The sequence below is a fragment of the Erinaceus europaeus genome, chromosome 12 (genome assembly GCF_950295315.1).
Source record: "Erinaceus europaeus chromosome 12, mEriEur2.1, whole genome shotgun sequence".
NCBI classification, from domain to species: domain Eukaryota; kingdom Metazoa; phylum Chordata; class Mammalia; order Eulipotyphla; family Erinaceidae; genus Erinaceus; species Erinaceus europaeus.
Window position 1 is genome coordinate 1,124,180 of NC_080173.1, and position 15,845 is coordinate 1,140,024.

At 46.0% G+C, this 15,845-nt stretch overlaps 1 protein-coding gene across 1 annotated transcript in view; it reads left to right on the top strand.

Annotated features, from left to right (window-relative positions):
- The window catches only part of TLK2 (tousled like kinase 2), a 111,378-nt gene that overhangs the window by 49,512 nt on the left and 46,021 nt on the right, over nucleotides 1-15,845 (top strand). The window contains exons 7-9 of the mRNA XM_060202518.1: nucleotides 5,658-5,825; nucleotides 13,591-13,686; nucleotides 15,122-15,214. Coding sequence (XP_060058501.1) covers nucleotides 5,658-5,825; nucleotides 13,591-13,686; nucleotides 15,122-15,214 — 357 coding nt within the window. The remainder of the gene's footprint in view (nucleotides 1-5,657; nucleotides 5,826-13,590; nucleotides 13,687-15,121; nucleotides 15,215-15,845) is intronic.

Consider the following 15,845-nt stretch of genomic DNA (forward strand, 5'->3'; position numbering starts at 1 on the left):
CCTCCTCTCTCCATTTCTCTCTGTCCTATCCAGCAATGACATCAATAATAACAACAACAACAAAACAACAAGGGCAACAAAAGGGAATAAATAAAAAAAAAATATTTAAAAAAAATAGAGGTAGGGAGGGAGGTAAGATAATATAGCACCTTCCTACCATCTAGCTTGTCCTGTGCCACCCACGGTGACCCATTTGTTGCCAGGTTCTATGCTGTACCTGACCACTACTGTTACTTTTCAATAATTTGATATAGTCATCCTCTAGCAGATGGGTTCTGTTTAGTGTTCAGTATTTATACCCTATTCTCAACGAGTGGATGACCTCAGAGTCATCTGAGCACTGTTCTATTTATCTGTTTCTGATGTGGTGGTGGTGGTGGTGTGTGTGTTTATTTGTTTTTCTAATTCTTAGACTTATTTTTAATGTCCGTGTTCATTTGGGTTTATTAGTATAATGTTTCTTTTTACTCTTTTTTTTTTTTTTTTAGCCAGAGCAGTGCTCAGCTCTGGCTTATGGTGGTGTGGGGGATAGAACCTGGGACTTGACAGAGTCTCAGGCGTGAGAGTCTGTTTGCATAACCATTGTGCTGTCTACCTCCCCCACCCCTGTGCGCCCTCTTTGCACTCTTTATCTACCTGTTTTTATTTTTTTTACATTTATTTATTTTCCCTTTTGTTGCCCTTGTTTTTTCATTGTTGTTGTCGTTGTTGGATAGGACAGAGAAACGGAGAGAGGAGGAGAAGACAGAGAGGGGGAGAGAAAGACAGACACCTGCAGACCTGCTTCACCGCCTGTGAAGCGACTCCCCTGCAGGTGGGGAGCCGGGGGCTCGAGCCGGGATCCTTACGCCGGTCCCTGTGCTTTGTGCCACCTGCGCTTAACCCGCTGCGCTACGGCCCGACCCCCTATTATGTACATGTTTAGACTGGCATTTAAAAAACATGATCAGATACATCATTATCTTCTGGCTTCTGTTGTTACTATAGAGAAAACAGTCTTATTTACTTGCTGCTCCTTTGAACGTCTGTCTGTTCCCTGGCTTCATTGCTTCTGCATGTTAACCTGTAGGTCTGCACTGTCCCCGTGGTGTGTGCTTCTGCTCTCTGCTTGTGAGTAGATGTCCTCACCAGCTCTGGGTATGTAGTCACCTTGTCTTTCAGATACCGGCCTCCCCTTGACCGTTGTCCTCCTCCAGAGATGCCATTAGTCCTTCTCACTTTCGCTGCCGTGTCTTAGCAGTCGGTCTGTATGTGCTCCATTGTGCTCTTTTGATTTTCGTTTCCAGATTCTGCTTTGTTATATCTAATGCGCTGTTAATCCCATTGAATTCTTAAGTTTTGTAATTGAAAATATTTAAAGATGAGACACACACTCACATACACACATAAGGGGCGGCACAGACCAGAGCACCCCTCTGGCATTGCGAAGCCAGGGCTTGAACTCAGGACCTCATGCGTGAAAGCCCAGCACTATCCCCAGCTCCCAGGCAGCAAGCAGTTCTTTGTCATTTTATATTACATAATTTCAAAAAGACTTGTTTCCCATGAGAGTGGGAGAGAAGTCAGGACACCGCTGCAGAGTGAGCTGGGAGCCGCAGGCACCAAAGTCTTATGCTTTGCTGGTTGAGCTGTTTTCCCTGACCTCTTAGTTATTTGCTGCAGCTATTTTCAAGCCTGTATTTTATTTTTCCACCTGGTAAACATAATTATTTTATGTGTCTGGTAGTTTTTACGATTTTTCCCTTTTCTTTTTCCTTGAAAGGACAGAAAGATATTGAGAGGGAGGCGGAGGGAGAGAGGAGGGAGAGAAAGGCACCTGCAGCCCTGCTCCACCGTTGATGAGGCTTCCATCCTGCAGGTGCGGATCAGGTGTGACCCCCAGGTCCTTGCTCGTGGTAACGTTGGCGTTCTGCTAGGTGCACACCACCCAAACCTCCTGGTCTGTACTTTAACGTCATAAATAAGCAGTTTTCACTAGAAAGTCATAAAAACGTTTGTTTATATTTCCAAATACTTAAATACGGTGATTCGTAGGTGTCTACCTTTCCCTAACACCTACACAGATGCAATACCAGCTACTTCTAAATCGTTTTGTTTGTTTCTGTGTAACTTTGGTTTAGAATCCTGTGTTTTAGAAGTACAATTTTTTTCAAGATGCACCCCCACCACAAAAGCAGACATCCCTTTACCAGTCATGCCCACTGCCCCAACCTCAGTTCTGCTGGTGTGTTCATGGTCTGTTGGGATCAGCTGTTTTCGTCCTGTGAGTGAGGGCATTCTGCATCTCCGTTCCATATGACTCCCCTCAGCATCTCTGTGTTTCTGCTTTCGTGCTGATGAATTTCTTCAGCTGATTGACAACTTAGCAGGGTCAAGTGAAGGTCTTTTGTTTAGAACTTTGAATATATCCTGCTTTATGTTAGTGTTTTAATATTGATTTAAAAAATAATAAAATAACAAGGGCTATCTTATACTTATACCATTATGCTATCTCCCCTACTTATTTATTTTTATATTTATTTATTTATTTATTTATTTTCCCTTTTGTTGGCCTTGTTATTTTTATTGTTGTTGAGTTATTGTTGTTATTGATGTCGTTGTTGTTGGACAGAGAGAAATGGAGAGAGGAAGACGGGGAGAGAAAGACAGACACCTGCAGACCTGCTTCACCGCCTGTGAAGCGACTCCCCTGCAGGTGGGGAGCCTGGGGGATCGAACCGGGATCCTTATGCCGGTCCTTGCGCTTTGCGCCACGTGCGCTTAACCCTCTGCGCCACCGCCCGACTCCCTATTTATTTATTTATTTCTATGATGCCCAGGCTCAAGTTTAGGACCTCATGCTTGAGAGTCCTGTACTCATCCACTGTGCCAGCTCCCAGGCTGTGTCACTTCCTTCTCTAATTTGGGAAGTCCTCAGTTGGACTTGTATCAAGTACAAACTCTCTCCCTTTCTTTCTCTGCTCCTTCTCATAGTCCTGTGATGTGAGCGTTCCTCCTCTTGGTGCTGTCCTGCATTTGTTGGGGTGGTGTTGTCTTAACCTGACGGGAGGCTTGCTGGGTGTCTGTGGAGTGCTGTCACCCCCAGCTCGGGTTATTTTATGTTACTGCCAGCAGAGCTACTGCTGCATCACGAGCCTGCCGCCTCTGGCAGCCTTTGTTCTCCTCCTCCCGCACTTTCTCCTCCTCTTCCCTCTCCTCCTCCCCTTGCCCCTTCTCGTTTTTGGATACAGACATAAGTTGAGAGGGAAGGGAGGGAGAGAGAATGAGAAAGAGGAGGTAACATTTGTAGCATTGCTTCATGGCTCATGAAGCTTCCATACCGTAGGTGGGACTGGGTGCTTGAAGCTGGGCCTTTGCGCCACGTGCGGCGCTTAACCCGCTGCGCTACCGCCTGACCCCCATTTTTGCTCTTATTCCTTGAAAGAAAGTGAGAGATGAGGCAAGGGCAGGGCAGGAAAGGTGCCTTTGACAGGGGTGCGGTGCCCACCACTGAGCTTGCCGCGCCCGGCCCTTCAGCGCTCTTGTTTGCTTTGTTTTCTTCTCGCCCCTTTCTGGGTGACTTCTTCCGCGTCGACTGTCTCATCTCCGTGCCGGTCTTTGCTGCCCGTCTTCTGTGTGGTCAAGCTCCATCACTCGCCATCTCTTTCCTCGGAGTGCTCCTAGGCACTGTCTGTGAGTGTCCACGTCACTTCTGAGTCCTTGTAGCCTTCACATTGCCTCTCAAGCCAGCGAGCATTTGTCTGGAGGCCTGTCTAGCACCGGGGCTGTTGTCTTGGTCCACCGTTGCATTTCTTGGATGTTCTCCAAAGGTGGCTGGGCGGTGGGTGATCCAGATGGCGGCCACATAGGCAGGGGACCCAGATGCAAGTGAAGGGACTGTGCCCAGCACAGATTCATTGCAGGTGCACTGAGCGACTGACCGGACCTGGAGAGGGCACCAGGGACCTGCTGGGAGCCGGGGCTGGGCCGGTAGGCCGTCCAGCAGCCAACCAGTCTGCATTGGGGGCGTGGCAGGCGTCGTGGGCGGCAGCAGCAGCAGCAGCAGCAGCAGCAGCAGCAGCAGCACTGAGGCTTGCCTTGCCTTGCGTGGGGGTCCTCTCCCCAGCCCACTTACGTGCTGGTTTCCATGTATGTCGTGGTTTTCCTTGTGTTGGTGGTGACAGAAACAAACATGTCCACTATCACCTTTGAAATAAGTCCTCACTGATTTGAAATATGCTTTGATTACAGATTACATATTGATATTAGGTGAATTTGTTTCAGGATTTTCTGTTTTAGTGATACGTGCATCTGTTCCCATGCCAGTGTTACACTGACTTAGTTAATGTTGCTTCATAATGTGTCTTAATTGTGATTCAGGTTTCCCTGATAATCTATAAAAACTTATTTGCCTAATTTTGATTGCTTTGTCAAATGAATTCCAGAACTAATTAGTGAAAGTCCACAAAGGCATCAGCTAAAATAGACACACATGACCACTACAGAAAGCCCATACACTGTTACTTGCAGAAGCAAATACTCCCCAAAGAGAAGGAAAAGCAAAGAATTCAAAAATGACCTTTCAGAGAAAATTTGACACTATCAAACAGAATAGTTGTTACGTAAAATGTTTTCATGTCTGAGGTGGTGAGGCCCAGGTGCCGTCGCTGATGCAGTTAGAAGCCAGTGCTGAGCAGAGTGCTCTGGGGGGAAGGGGAGGAAGGCCCCAGAGGTGCTTTAGGAGCTAGCTCAGTGGACGCACAAGCATGAGTTTGATCTCTACCTTTGAATGTATCAGAGTAATACTGCTTCTCTTTTTCTCTCCTCCTCTTTCATGTTATAAATCAAAAAAGAAGAAAAATCCTAGATCTCTCAGGTTAAAAAAAAAAAATTGAAATGAAGACTATGGCAATGATTTGAAATAGACCACCTTTGAACTCCGTCAGTGAAGCTGTCGGGTTTCTGCATATTTTCTGTTTACTCTAAGTATTTTACTCTGAATCTCCTTTTTCTTCCAAGTTTTAGCTGATTGTAGTCAATTTTTTGTGTATTTATTTTGTATTTGGTCATCTTGCTATCTGATGTTTTTCAGTTGAATTGCTTGGTTTCCTTTGTGAATAGTTATATCATCCAAAAGTGACACCTTTTTAATTTTTAAGTATTTCCCAGTGCCTATCCTTCACACTTTTGTTCCTTATCACTCTGGCTACAACCTCTACAGCAGTGTCCGATCACTGGTATTCATGTGGTAACTCTTGTCTAGTTTCTGTCTTTCAAGTGTGGGCACAGCAAGGCTGCTCACTTGTGTAGTCCAGTTCTCACCACATGAAAGGAACATTTGGCGCTGCTTTATCTTTCCTTAGTTCCCGATGTCTGTCTGCCTGCCTCTCTGAGTTACTAATGAGCACAAAAGCAGTCGCTGACATTGTATCCAGTCAGTATCTGAAGAAATGCTCATTGTGTTAAAAATGCCTACTTCCAGACTTGCTCAACAGTGTACAAGCTCAGGTTCACAGATAGGCTGTAAGGTTATAATCTAGTGATAGATAACACGATCATGCTTTTCATATTCGCTTAAAAAACGTAGGCCTTCTGCAGCCCTTTGAGGTTATTGCACGCTTTGCAGCATCAGGTCCTTTCCCTCATGAGGCCTGGGTGTTCTCGTCAATGTTTTTCAGAGGCGGGTAGAGCAGCCCCTGTACGGGCTGGATGGCAGCGCCGTAAAGGAGGCTTCAGAGGAGCAGCCCGGCCTGCCGACGCTGATGTCCGTGATGCTGGCCAAGCCGCGACTCGACACAGAGCAGCTGGCGCAGAGGGGAGCCGGCCTCTGCTTCACTTTTGTCTCAGTGAGTACTAACACCAACTGCATCGAGTTGGCTATTACTTTGGTCAAAAACTGCCACTTCAAGAGGCAGTGTGCCTTTCTTCAGTTACTTTTGATTCATGATGTCAAGAGGGTGGTCTAGCCAAATTCTGTGCACCTCGTGTGAGGAAACGGTAGGCTTAAATGACAGAGAAGGAAAGAAAATACACATCAGTTTCACTTATGGTCAAGTAGGCCTGTATAGTTCAAAGTGAAAATTCAGGGGAGTCGGGCTGTAGCGCAGCGGGTTAAGCGCAGGTGGCGCAAAGCACAAGGACCGGCATAAGGATCCCGGTTCGAACCCCGGCTCCCCACCTGCAGGAGAGTCACTTCCCAGGCGGTGAAGCAGGTCTGCAGGTGTCTATCTTTCTCTCCCACTCTCTGTCTTCCCCTCCTCTCTCCATTTCTCTCTCTGTCCTATCCAACAGCGACAACAACAATAATAACTACAACAATAAAACAACAAGGGCAACAAAAGGGAATAAATAAATAAAATAAATATTAAAAAAAAAGTGAAAATTCAGGATTCCTCCCTCACTTCCTTAAGCACTACTCAAGTTAGTAAGATTTGAGTGTGTGGACAGGTCACCGCAGAGGCCTGGCGCCTGCACAGCGGCTCAGTGCTCCCGGCAGTCAGTTTTCTCTGAAAAGCAGCGTGAGGTGGCCAGGCAGAGGCACCTGTAGCTGGGCCAGCGCTGCGGCGCCCCCTGTGGCACTCCTGTGTGGAGGGGCCGCACAAGTGCCCTGCGTCCTGTGGACCGGTGTTTGCACTCTGCTGGGCGGGACACAGCCGTGGCACCTGCAGCCTGCCGTCTCTCACCCCTTCAGAGGACTAGCGGTTAGTTTCCCCAGGAATATCTGGCTGCTTGTTTGTTCCTTTCAGCTTGCTTTCTTTTCTCCCTGAAAAACAAGAGTTTGAGAATTATGGGAGTTTAGCCCTATCTTAGGTTATGGGCCAAGTGACAAGGCACTTGAACTCATAAGTTGCTGTTTTTTTCTTCATTTCTGTGCCCTTCCAAGAACGGTTCATTGCTGATGACAGAAGAAGGGAAGGAAACCCCACTGCCCTTCTATTTTCAGAAGCGTCTCTGAGAGCTAGAATACACTGCTGACCGAGATCACTTCTCTTCTTAGTTGTATCCCACAGTCGGTGCCCTGTGTTTTCTCACTTGCTCTGTGGGTTCTGAGTCCTAAACCCATGTATACCTGCATTCTCAATTATCATGAAAATGATGGACATACGGAAAGGAAATAAAAGTAAGAAGTAATCAGGAATTCACTGTATATTCCTTGGGATACTTTCTTAAGAGTTATTACTTTATCTTAAGAAAGATAATGTAATATAGTTATTTTACTTATTGGATCAAAATACAGGGAAGTCAACAGGGATGGGGAAGATAGGGAGTGGACTGAGGGCTTGAACCTAGGTCCTTGCATATAGTCATGTGCAGTTGACCAGGTGTGCTACCACCCACCTGGTAAAGTTTTTTTTTTTAATATTTTCACAGTTTTTAAAATTTATTTTCCCTTTTGTTGCTCTTGTTGTTATTGATGTCATTAGATAGGACAGAGAGAAATGGAGAGAGGAGGGGAAGAAGGGGAAGAATGGAGAAGGGAGGGAAGGGGCACTGTAGATGCTTTCACTGCTTGTGTTGCTCCACCCGCTGCAGGTGGGAAGGAGGCTTGAACCCAGGTCCTTGGTCCTCAGCTCAGCCGAGTGCACGGCTTCCTGACCCCAAGTATCAGTTTTTTGTTTTGTTTTTTTTTTTCCTCCAGGGTTATTGCTGGGCTCGGTGCCTGCACCATGAATCCACCGCTCCTGGAAGCCATTTTTCCCCCTTTTGTTGCCCTTGTTGTTGTAGCCTCGCCGTGGTTATTATTATTACCATTGTTGATGTTGTTCGTTGTTGGATAGGACAGAGAGAAATGGAGAGAGGAGGGGAAGACAGAGAGGGGGAGAGAAAGACAGACACCTGCAGACCTGCTTCACCGCCTGTGAAGCGACTCCCCTGCAGGTGGGGAGCCGGGGTTCGAACCGGGGTCCTTACGCCGGTCCCTGCGCTTTGTGCCACCTGCGCTTAACCCGCTGCACTACTACCCGACTGACTCCCATAAAAGTTTTTTAATCATCACAAGAATGGTGAAACTTCTTGTGTGGCGTAGTTTAACTTTATCTCAGGGTGGAAAAGGAGACAACATAAACTAGGAGACCTGACCAGTCTCATGTGGCGGGCAAGACCGTAGTATGAGAACACAGTGCTGCTGGTGGCAGTGCTGTGCAGAGTCTGCGCATCTGCGCCTGCAGGCGTCACACACACGCTGCATTGTGTGTGACTGTTCATTGATGTCTTTGCCTTAGTCTTAGAAAACACTTTTCTTCATGAAAGATTCATATACTTACATCTTAATGTTTACATTCTTTTCTTCCAAGATAAATCTTAGATACTTGTAGTATTGCCCTTTTATCGCTTTAAAAACTGTGTCTTCACTTTGAAAGCAGTTCCCTTTGCCATTTCACAAATACTTCCTACTCCTCCGTGAGTGTAAAGCTCAGTGAGCGGTGCTTCATTCTCCTAGTGTGAGCCTTCCAGGAAGAGCATGGCCCTCAACACACACGTGAAGCAGGACTGCCTGCTTGGTCTCGGTGACACAGTCAGTCTGCCAGAGGAGTTGTAGGAGTCCCAGACTGAGTGTTTTCGTGTTTAAGAGTGATGGTAGAGGATTAAGAAAATGATCGTGTTTGAAGAAAGGGGGAAGGAGGGCGAGGAGCTAGCATCCTGGCTGTGTCTGAGGTACTGAAGTTCTAGGCTCAGTCCCTGGTTTTGTGGCTGTGGAGTCAGGCCTGGAGCTGCCCAGCTACTAAGTAGCAGAGCACTTTAGAGCTCAAGACCTACTTGGTGGTCACCACACAAAGAGTGCACAGGGTGCTTGGTAGTCAGTCGTAAAGGGTTGTGAGGACAGAGTGAGAGTCACATGAAGAAGAAGCCCAGAGGTGGGACAGGAACAGCAGGGTGCGACACACACCAACAACAGGGAGGTTGGGTGACACAAAGCTGTCAGGTCTCTGTAGCGTCAGCGGCGACAGACCTGGCTGATGAAACTCAGCCACCATCTCTAGCACCACGTCTCAGTGGTGGCCCAAGAAGGCTCATGTAGAGCCGGAGGGAGAGCTGGAGGTTGAGCTGCAAGCCAGGGCGGTAGCCTGTGGGAAGAACCCAGGAAGCTGTGAGAGAGGCTGTAGGGTGAGTCTAGCCAGAAGGGGAGAGGAGGTCAACGGAGAAGGTGGCCTTGGATTGTAAGGGCCCAGGGGCCCCTGATTGACACTGTAGGTCCCAGGGACTGTGGGCAAGCTGCACTAGGAGAGCCAGCTCATGTCCGGGCTGCTCCTGTTGCAGGAGGGTCTTTCCCGCGGCTGGTGACTAGCCCAGCCTCTGGCACTCTGCGTGTCTTGCTTCAGCCGCACCCTCAGAACTTAGCCCTCACACAAGCTTTCTGCTTGGGAAAGACTGCTGAGCCAGATGTCTGTGGCAGGTGCTTGTGCTCCCTTAGATACGTTTTAATGCCGCTATGAACCGAGACCAGACTTGTGCATTTTATTTTCTATTTTAATTCCAAATCCAACAGTCAGTCTTACTTCTCGGTTTTCCCTCCAGTTTGGGCAGGATTCTACTCCATGCCTTTCGCTGCTGCCGCTGGAATCTGAGTTCACTGCTCTCCTTAACCAACCCCTGCTGCCTTTGTTTCCGTCTCATCAGTTCTCAGCAGATACTGTGATCCTGTTGCAAATTTAGTCACGTCACTGCCCTACTCAGAAATGCTTAAAATGTCACCCAAAGCTTTGAATATCAATTTATCCCCACTAGACACCCCATACAGTAGTGAGGTCCATTTCCTTACTTCGTGCGACACAACCTGTATATGTTTACCTCAGGACATCTGATGCACCACCGTCTTTGCTTCTGTGAGCTTTCTCCAGATGTCAGTGCGCCTTGCTCCTAAGTTCTCTGCTTAAACACACCCAGTAGAGAAGCAGAAATCGCGTCTCTCCCCTGCTGACCCACGTGTTGCTGTGCTTTTTTTTTCTTTCTTAATTTTATCACCCACGGACTGGCTCTAGTTCACTTTGTCTGACTCCCTCTCCTCTTCCTATCCCTACACAAGCTCTGTTAGGCCAAGGACTTTGCTTTGTTCATTTTTGTACCTCCAGTGCCAAAACTGAATTTTCTCTGTGAACCATTCAGTGCAATTATATTCAGTTCTTGAATCTTTTTTTAAAATATTTATTTATTCCCTTTTTGTTTCCCTTGTTGTTTTATTGTTGTAGTTACTATTATTGATGTCGTCGTTGTTGGATAGGACAGAGAGAAATGGAGAGAGGCGGGAAAGACAGAGGGGGAAGAGAAAGACAGACACCTGCAGACCTGCTTCACCGCCTGTAAAGGGACTCCCCTGCAGGTGGGGAGCCGGGGGCTCGGACCAGTAGTTGAATCTTGAAGAAGTCATCCATCATAGGGACTATGCATGTTTGGATTACTTTTAGAAAGTATTTTATTTATTTTAATGAGGGAGAGAGAGCAGAGCACTGCCCAGCTCTGGCATGTGGTGATGCTCAGGGCAGAGCAGCAGAACCTCAGCACAAGTGTTAGCTATCTGCATGACCATGGCGCTCTCTTCCCAGCCGGGACTGACTTTTTTGGGGTGCATAGAGCCTCTTGGGTATGAGGGCTCATCTCCTTGGATTGGGGAAGTCCTCCTCATGCTCAGGTAGCACTTCTGTCACTTTCTCTTTTCTCTGCCACCTATGACAGCGTCCTTATGTTTCCCCGCATTATATTGCTCCTGGCTGGTGTTCAGATACTGTATTTCAGCAAAACGTTGAGGGATCCTGTTTGCTATCATACATTAGAAACCAGTATCACCTCAGTACATTTTGGGGAGGATGTTTAGTGAGATAGAATCTGGATTCAGTTTCCAGCTAGTGGTCAGCGTGGGAGGCCTCTGTCCCGTCCCCTAGGCATGACTCGGCAGCTAAAGGCTGCTGGGAGCAGGAAACTCACCATAGGACCAGGCATATAGGTTCACAGAGAGGTTAAGAGCACAGCTTGTTTTTTTTCTTAAACGTGGACTCATTAATTGTAGGGTTTTCTGCACTTTACTTGTCTTAAAGTCACTTTTTTTTTTTTTTGTTAAAGATTTTTTTTTTTAAATATTTTTCCTTTTGTTGCCCTTGTTGTTTAACATTGTTGTAGTTATTGTTGTCGTCATTGTTGGATAGGACAGAGAGAAATGGAGAGAGGAGGGGAAGACAGAGAGAGGGAGAGAAAGATAGACACCTGCAGACCTGCTGCACCGCCTAGGAAGCGACTCCCCTGTAGCTGGAGAGCTAGGGGCTCGAACCGGGATCCTTAGGCTGCTCCTTGTGCTTTGCGCCACGTGCGCTTAACCCGCCGAGCCATCGCCCAGCTCCCTGAAGTTACTTGTTTTTACAAAGGGTTTTAGTTTGGAATCACTTTTAGCTAATTCACATTTTAGTGCCCTTGTTAGTTTGTGTTATTTGGTTTTGTTTTTTTCCTTGAATCCCATGTTACTTTTCTCTCTTCTCCTAGGGCTACTCTTTGGAGTGACCTTAGTTTTGCTTATTGGCTTTAGATCTAACTCTGGCAGTACTTGCTCAAGGAATTCATCCCGACTCTTGTCACCAGCTCACCGTGTGACTCCAGTCCTCCTCGCAGTCTCTGCCTCCACTGCCGGGGCAGGGTCAGTGAGCGCATGCTGAGTATTCAGTAAACCTGGACTGTCTGCTCTGCTCAGGCAGAGTCTGCTCTGTTTTTCTTAACCTTTGTGGCCCTGCCACCCAACACAGTACTTAGAGAAAGGGAAGAAATTCAAAGGGGACACTAACTAATCCAGGCTGTTGTGAACCTTCAGTGCTGTTCCAGATGTGACGTGCTCAGCTTGCTTGTGACCTGGTCACACTGGACCTGAAAAACTTTGCGAGAAGAAAGACTGTCTGCCAGCTGCAAACTGACCTCAATGATTTTAATTTTTTTGTTGCCACCAGGGTTATCACTGGCACTCTCTGCTCTCAAAGCCACTGCTCTTGGTGGCCATTTCCCTTCCTTTTTCATTTTATTTTGTTTTATTTTATTTTATTTTTTCCTTTCTATTTTATTTGACAGGACGGAGAGAAATTGAGAGGGGAGGGGAGATAACAGAAGGAGAAAGTTAGACACCTGAAGCCCTGCTTCACCGCTCGTGAAGTGTCTCCCTGCATGTGGGGAGCTTTACGAGCGGTGAAACAGTGCTACAGGGGTCTCTCTCTCTCTTCCCATCCCCTCCCCCCCTTTTTTTCCCCAGAGCACTGCTCAGCTCTGGTTTATGGTGGTGTGGGGGATTGAACCTGAGACTTTGGAGCCTCAGGCATGAGAGTCTCTATGTATAACCCCAACCCCCTCTCCTTCTGTTTTACTCTCCCTTCTTCTCTATCTCCGTTCCCTCTCAATTTTTTCGGTCTTATCAAAGTTTAAAAAATATATTTTTTAAAAAGAATAGTAGTATGGGGGTTGGGCAGTAGCGCAGCAGGTTAAGTGTACGTGGCGCAAAGCACAAGGACCAGCACATAAGGATCCCGGTTCGAGCCCCCGGCTCCCCACCTGCAGGGGGGTCACTTCACAGGCGGTGAAGCAGGTCTGCAGGTGTCTGCCTTTCTCTCCCCCTCTGTCTTCCCCTCCTCTCTCCATTTCTCTCTGTCCTGTCTAACAACAATGACATCAATAACAATAAAATTCTTTTTAAAAAGGGTAACAAAAGGGAAAATAATTTTTTAAAAATATTTTTAAATATTTTTAAATATTTTATTTATTTATTCATGATAAATGATAGGAGAGAGAGGAAGAACCAGATATCACTGGTACATGTGCTGCCAGGGATTGAACTCAGGACCTCATGCTTGAGAGTCTAGTGCCTTAGCCACTGTGTCACCTCCCAGACCACGAAAATAAATAAATTAAAAAGAAAAGAATAGTAGTACATAAGACTGGGAAGACTTAGTGGTTATACAGAAAAACTTTCTTGCCAAAGGGACCAACAGTTCCTGGTTCAATCCCCAGCACCAGTAGAAGCCAGAGTTTATCAGTGCTTAGTAAAACCAACACACACACACACACACACACACACACACACACACACACACACACACACACACACACACACACACACACCCCTTTGCTGGAAAAGGCATATTGAAATACATGTGAGAAAGACTTGTTACTACATGAACCGTTTTTAATTTTCTCTAATTTCCATATTAAAATTATTGTTGATGGGGCGGGGAGGGTAAATAAACCTTGACACTTAAAATGTTAATGTTGACAAGAATGTATTTCAAGCATCCATGTCCAGCCCTTCTTGCTTTAATTGCTCTCTTTTCATCTCGACCCCACAGTCCTGCATTTTTCTTTAATGTAGTGTGATGTACTATACCACCACTCAGTGGCCTTCCCAAAACCAGTCCTCACTTTGTATTTCATAGAGGTGAGAGACAGACAGAAGAGTCTCCACAGCACTGATCCTCCCCTTGGAGCTGGCCCAGCGCCATCCAGACCCCTGACTTCATGCTGTGTGTCCCAATTCCTGGCTTCTGACTTTAGAGTTTGTTTTATATAACGTTGACCATTTGCATTCATACAAGTGTGTGTGGAAAAGCTGTGAAACTTCACTTGTGATCGCTAATCTACCTTCGTTTTTAGGCTCAGCAAAATAGTCCGTCTTCTACAGGATCTGGCAATACAGAGCACTCCTGCAGCTCCCAAAAGCAGACCTCTGTTCAGCACAGACAGACCCAGGTAGGTTGGTAAGCACCGTCAGAGGAGCGGAGAAGCCACTTGGCGAGGCATGCTCGCTGGCTGTGTGTCATTTCCTGGGCCTTTCCGCCTCACTTCCTGTCTCTGACTCGGCTTCATGACTTTAGAACTGGCATCCTTACTGTTGGAAGGCTTGGGTCTTCTCTAGCTGGTTGGCATGTGTCTGCCCTGTCTGCTGTGTCACAGCAAAGCACACACTGCACCGTGGTGTGAGGATAAGAGCGTTGTCTTAGGCTTTCTCTCGGGCTTGGCACAAACTCTGACTCTGCGACTTGTGCTTTTCTTTGGGTCCGTAAAGGGTGGTTGGCTCTGATTGAGACCAGCGCCCTCAGACTGCCCAGTAAATGTCCAGAGCAGGACAGCTGATTACAGTAGCTGTCATGGGGGTGCCAACCCCACACTCTCCAGACTGGAGCTTTGGCAAGACTGAACTGAACTTCCTTTAAGATGTAGCACAGCAGATTCACATAACTTCTTCCTTAGGCAATTGTCGAGAATTCATAGGGAATATTGTGAGATGGAAAGGTAGTATCAGTAAACAGTAGTGGGTAAGCCTCCATCTTGTGGTACTGAGGTAGCCAACTTTTTACTTGACTTTCTTGGCATTGTCTTGATGTCAAGGCAGGAGTCTTGTTTTCTTTACATCAACCATACTTTATTGTTTCTTTGCATGTTTCTAATATTTCACTGAATACTAGATATTTGAATATTCTTTTTTGATAGTCATTTTAATTTTTTTTTTTAGTACTTTTTTTATTAGTGATTTAATAATGACTGACAAGATTGTGGTATAAGAGGGGTACAGTTCCATGCAGTTGCCACCACCAGAGTGCCCTAGCCCATCTGTTTCATTAGAAGTTTCTCTATTCTCTGTCCCTCCGGGAGTATGGACCGTGGGGTGCAGAAGGCGGAAGGTCAAGCTTCTGTAATTGCTTCTTCGCTGGATATGGGTGCTTGCTGGCAGGTCTATCCATACCCCCAGCCTCAAGACAGGAATCTTAATAGTCTAGAATTGCCTATATAAAACTTTAAAAAAGGTTTATTCACAAACCTTCATGTGTTCCCTTTTCATTGCTCTTTTTCCCACTGGGTGGTATGCTTGTTCTTTAGATGCTGGGCTCCCTCCTCTAAGTTTTCTATTTTAAGTTAAGTGCAATTCTGTACTGATATGCTACTGTTAACATACTGTTCAGTGCGCAGTAGCTTGAGCATTCATTCACATTTGAGTCCAGACTTAGCATGTTTATGAAGCGCAGAGCATGACCCTTACAGAACGGAATGAGAAAAGCACATTTATTTTGTGAGTCATGCGAGTATAGGCTATTTGTGTTAACAGCCCCTCCCCCTAAGTAATGAGAACAATGCAGTGGCATGTTTTGAGACTAATTCTAAATCTGTTTTGTCTTTGTCTCTATAGTCTGACCTCACAATAGAAAAGATATCTGCACTAGAAAACAGTAAGAATTCTGATTTAGAGAAGAAGGAGGGAAGAATAGATGATTTGTTAAGAGTAAGTATTAAAATGTGGCAAGTGATTCTATAACAAGCACTTAATTGTTACTTACATTTGGATTATTTATACATTATGGAGATAATTATTTAGCCAAATAAAGTTAAATGTAAACATTTGGTTATTTAAATTTAAGGAAATCTGACTAGGAAACAGAATCATACTTTTGAAGTATTATCTTCAAATAAGAAATCTTCCCAATGTGGATTTTTAATAAGTTTCCTGTGTGACATATTTGAATATGATTTCTGCTCTTCTCTTCATCTTCAGATATTTCAATAATTCTTACGTTTTTTTCCCTCCTCCTCCTCCTCCTCCTCCTCTTCCTCTTCCTCCTCCTCCTCCTTTTCTGGTGGAGTCTGCTATTTCACCCAGAATTGCTTCATTTTTCCTGAGTCTTTGCTCTGCAGCAGCCTTGCACTCATGAGTCTGGTGGTTTTGTCTTCTGGGCCTGCTGCTTTGTCCTCACACTGCATCATTCTGTTGACAAGGCCTCTAATACACAAGGTCCTCACGCCCTCTAGAGCCTCCTTGACTTCATGTATTTCCATTCAAAGTTCTCTTTGTGGAGTTTGTAGCTCTTGGTAAAATGTTGTGTGAGATTGTGATTTTGAGTTTGTGTGCCGTAGTT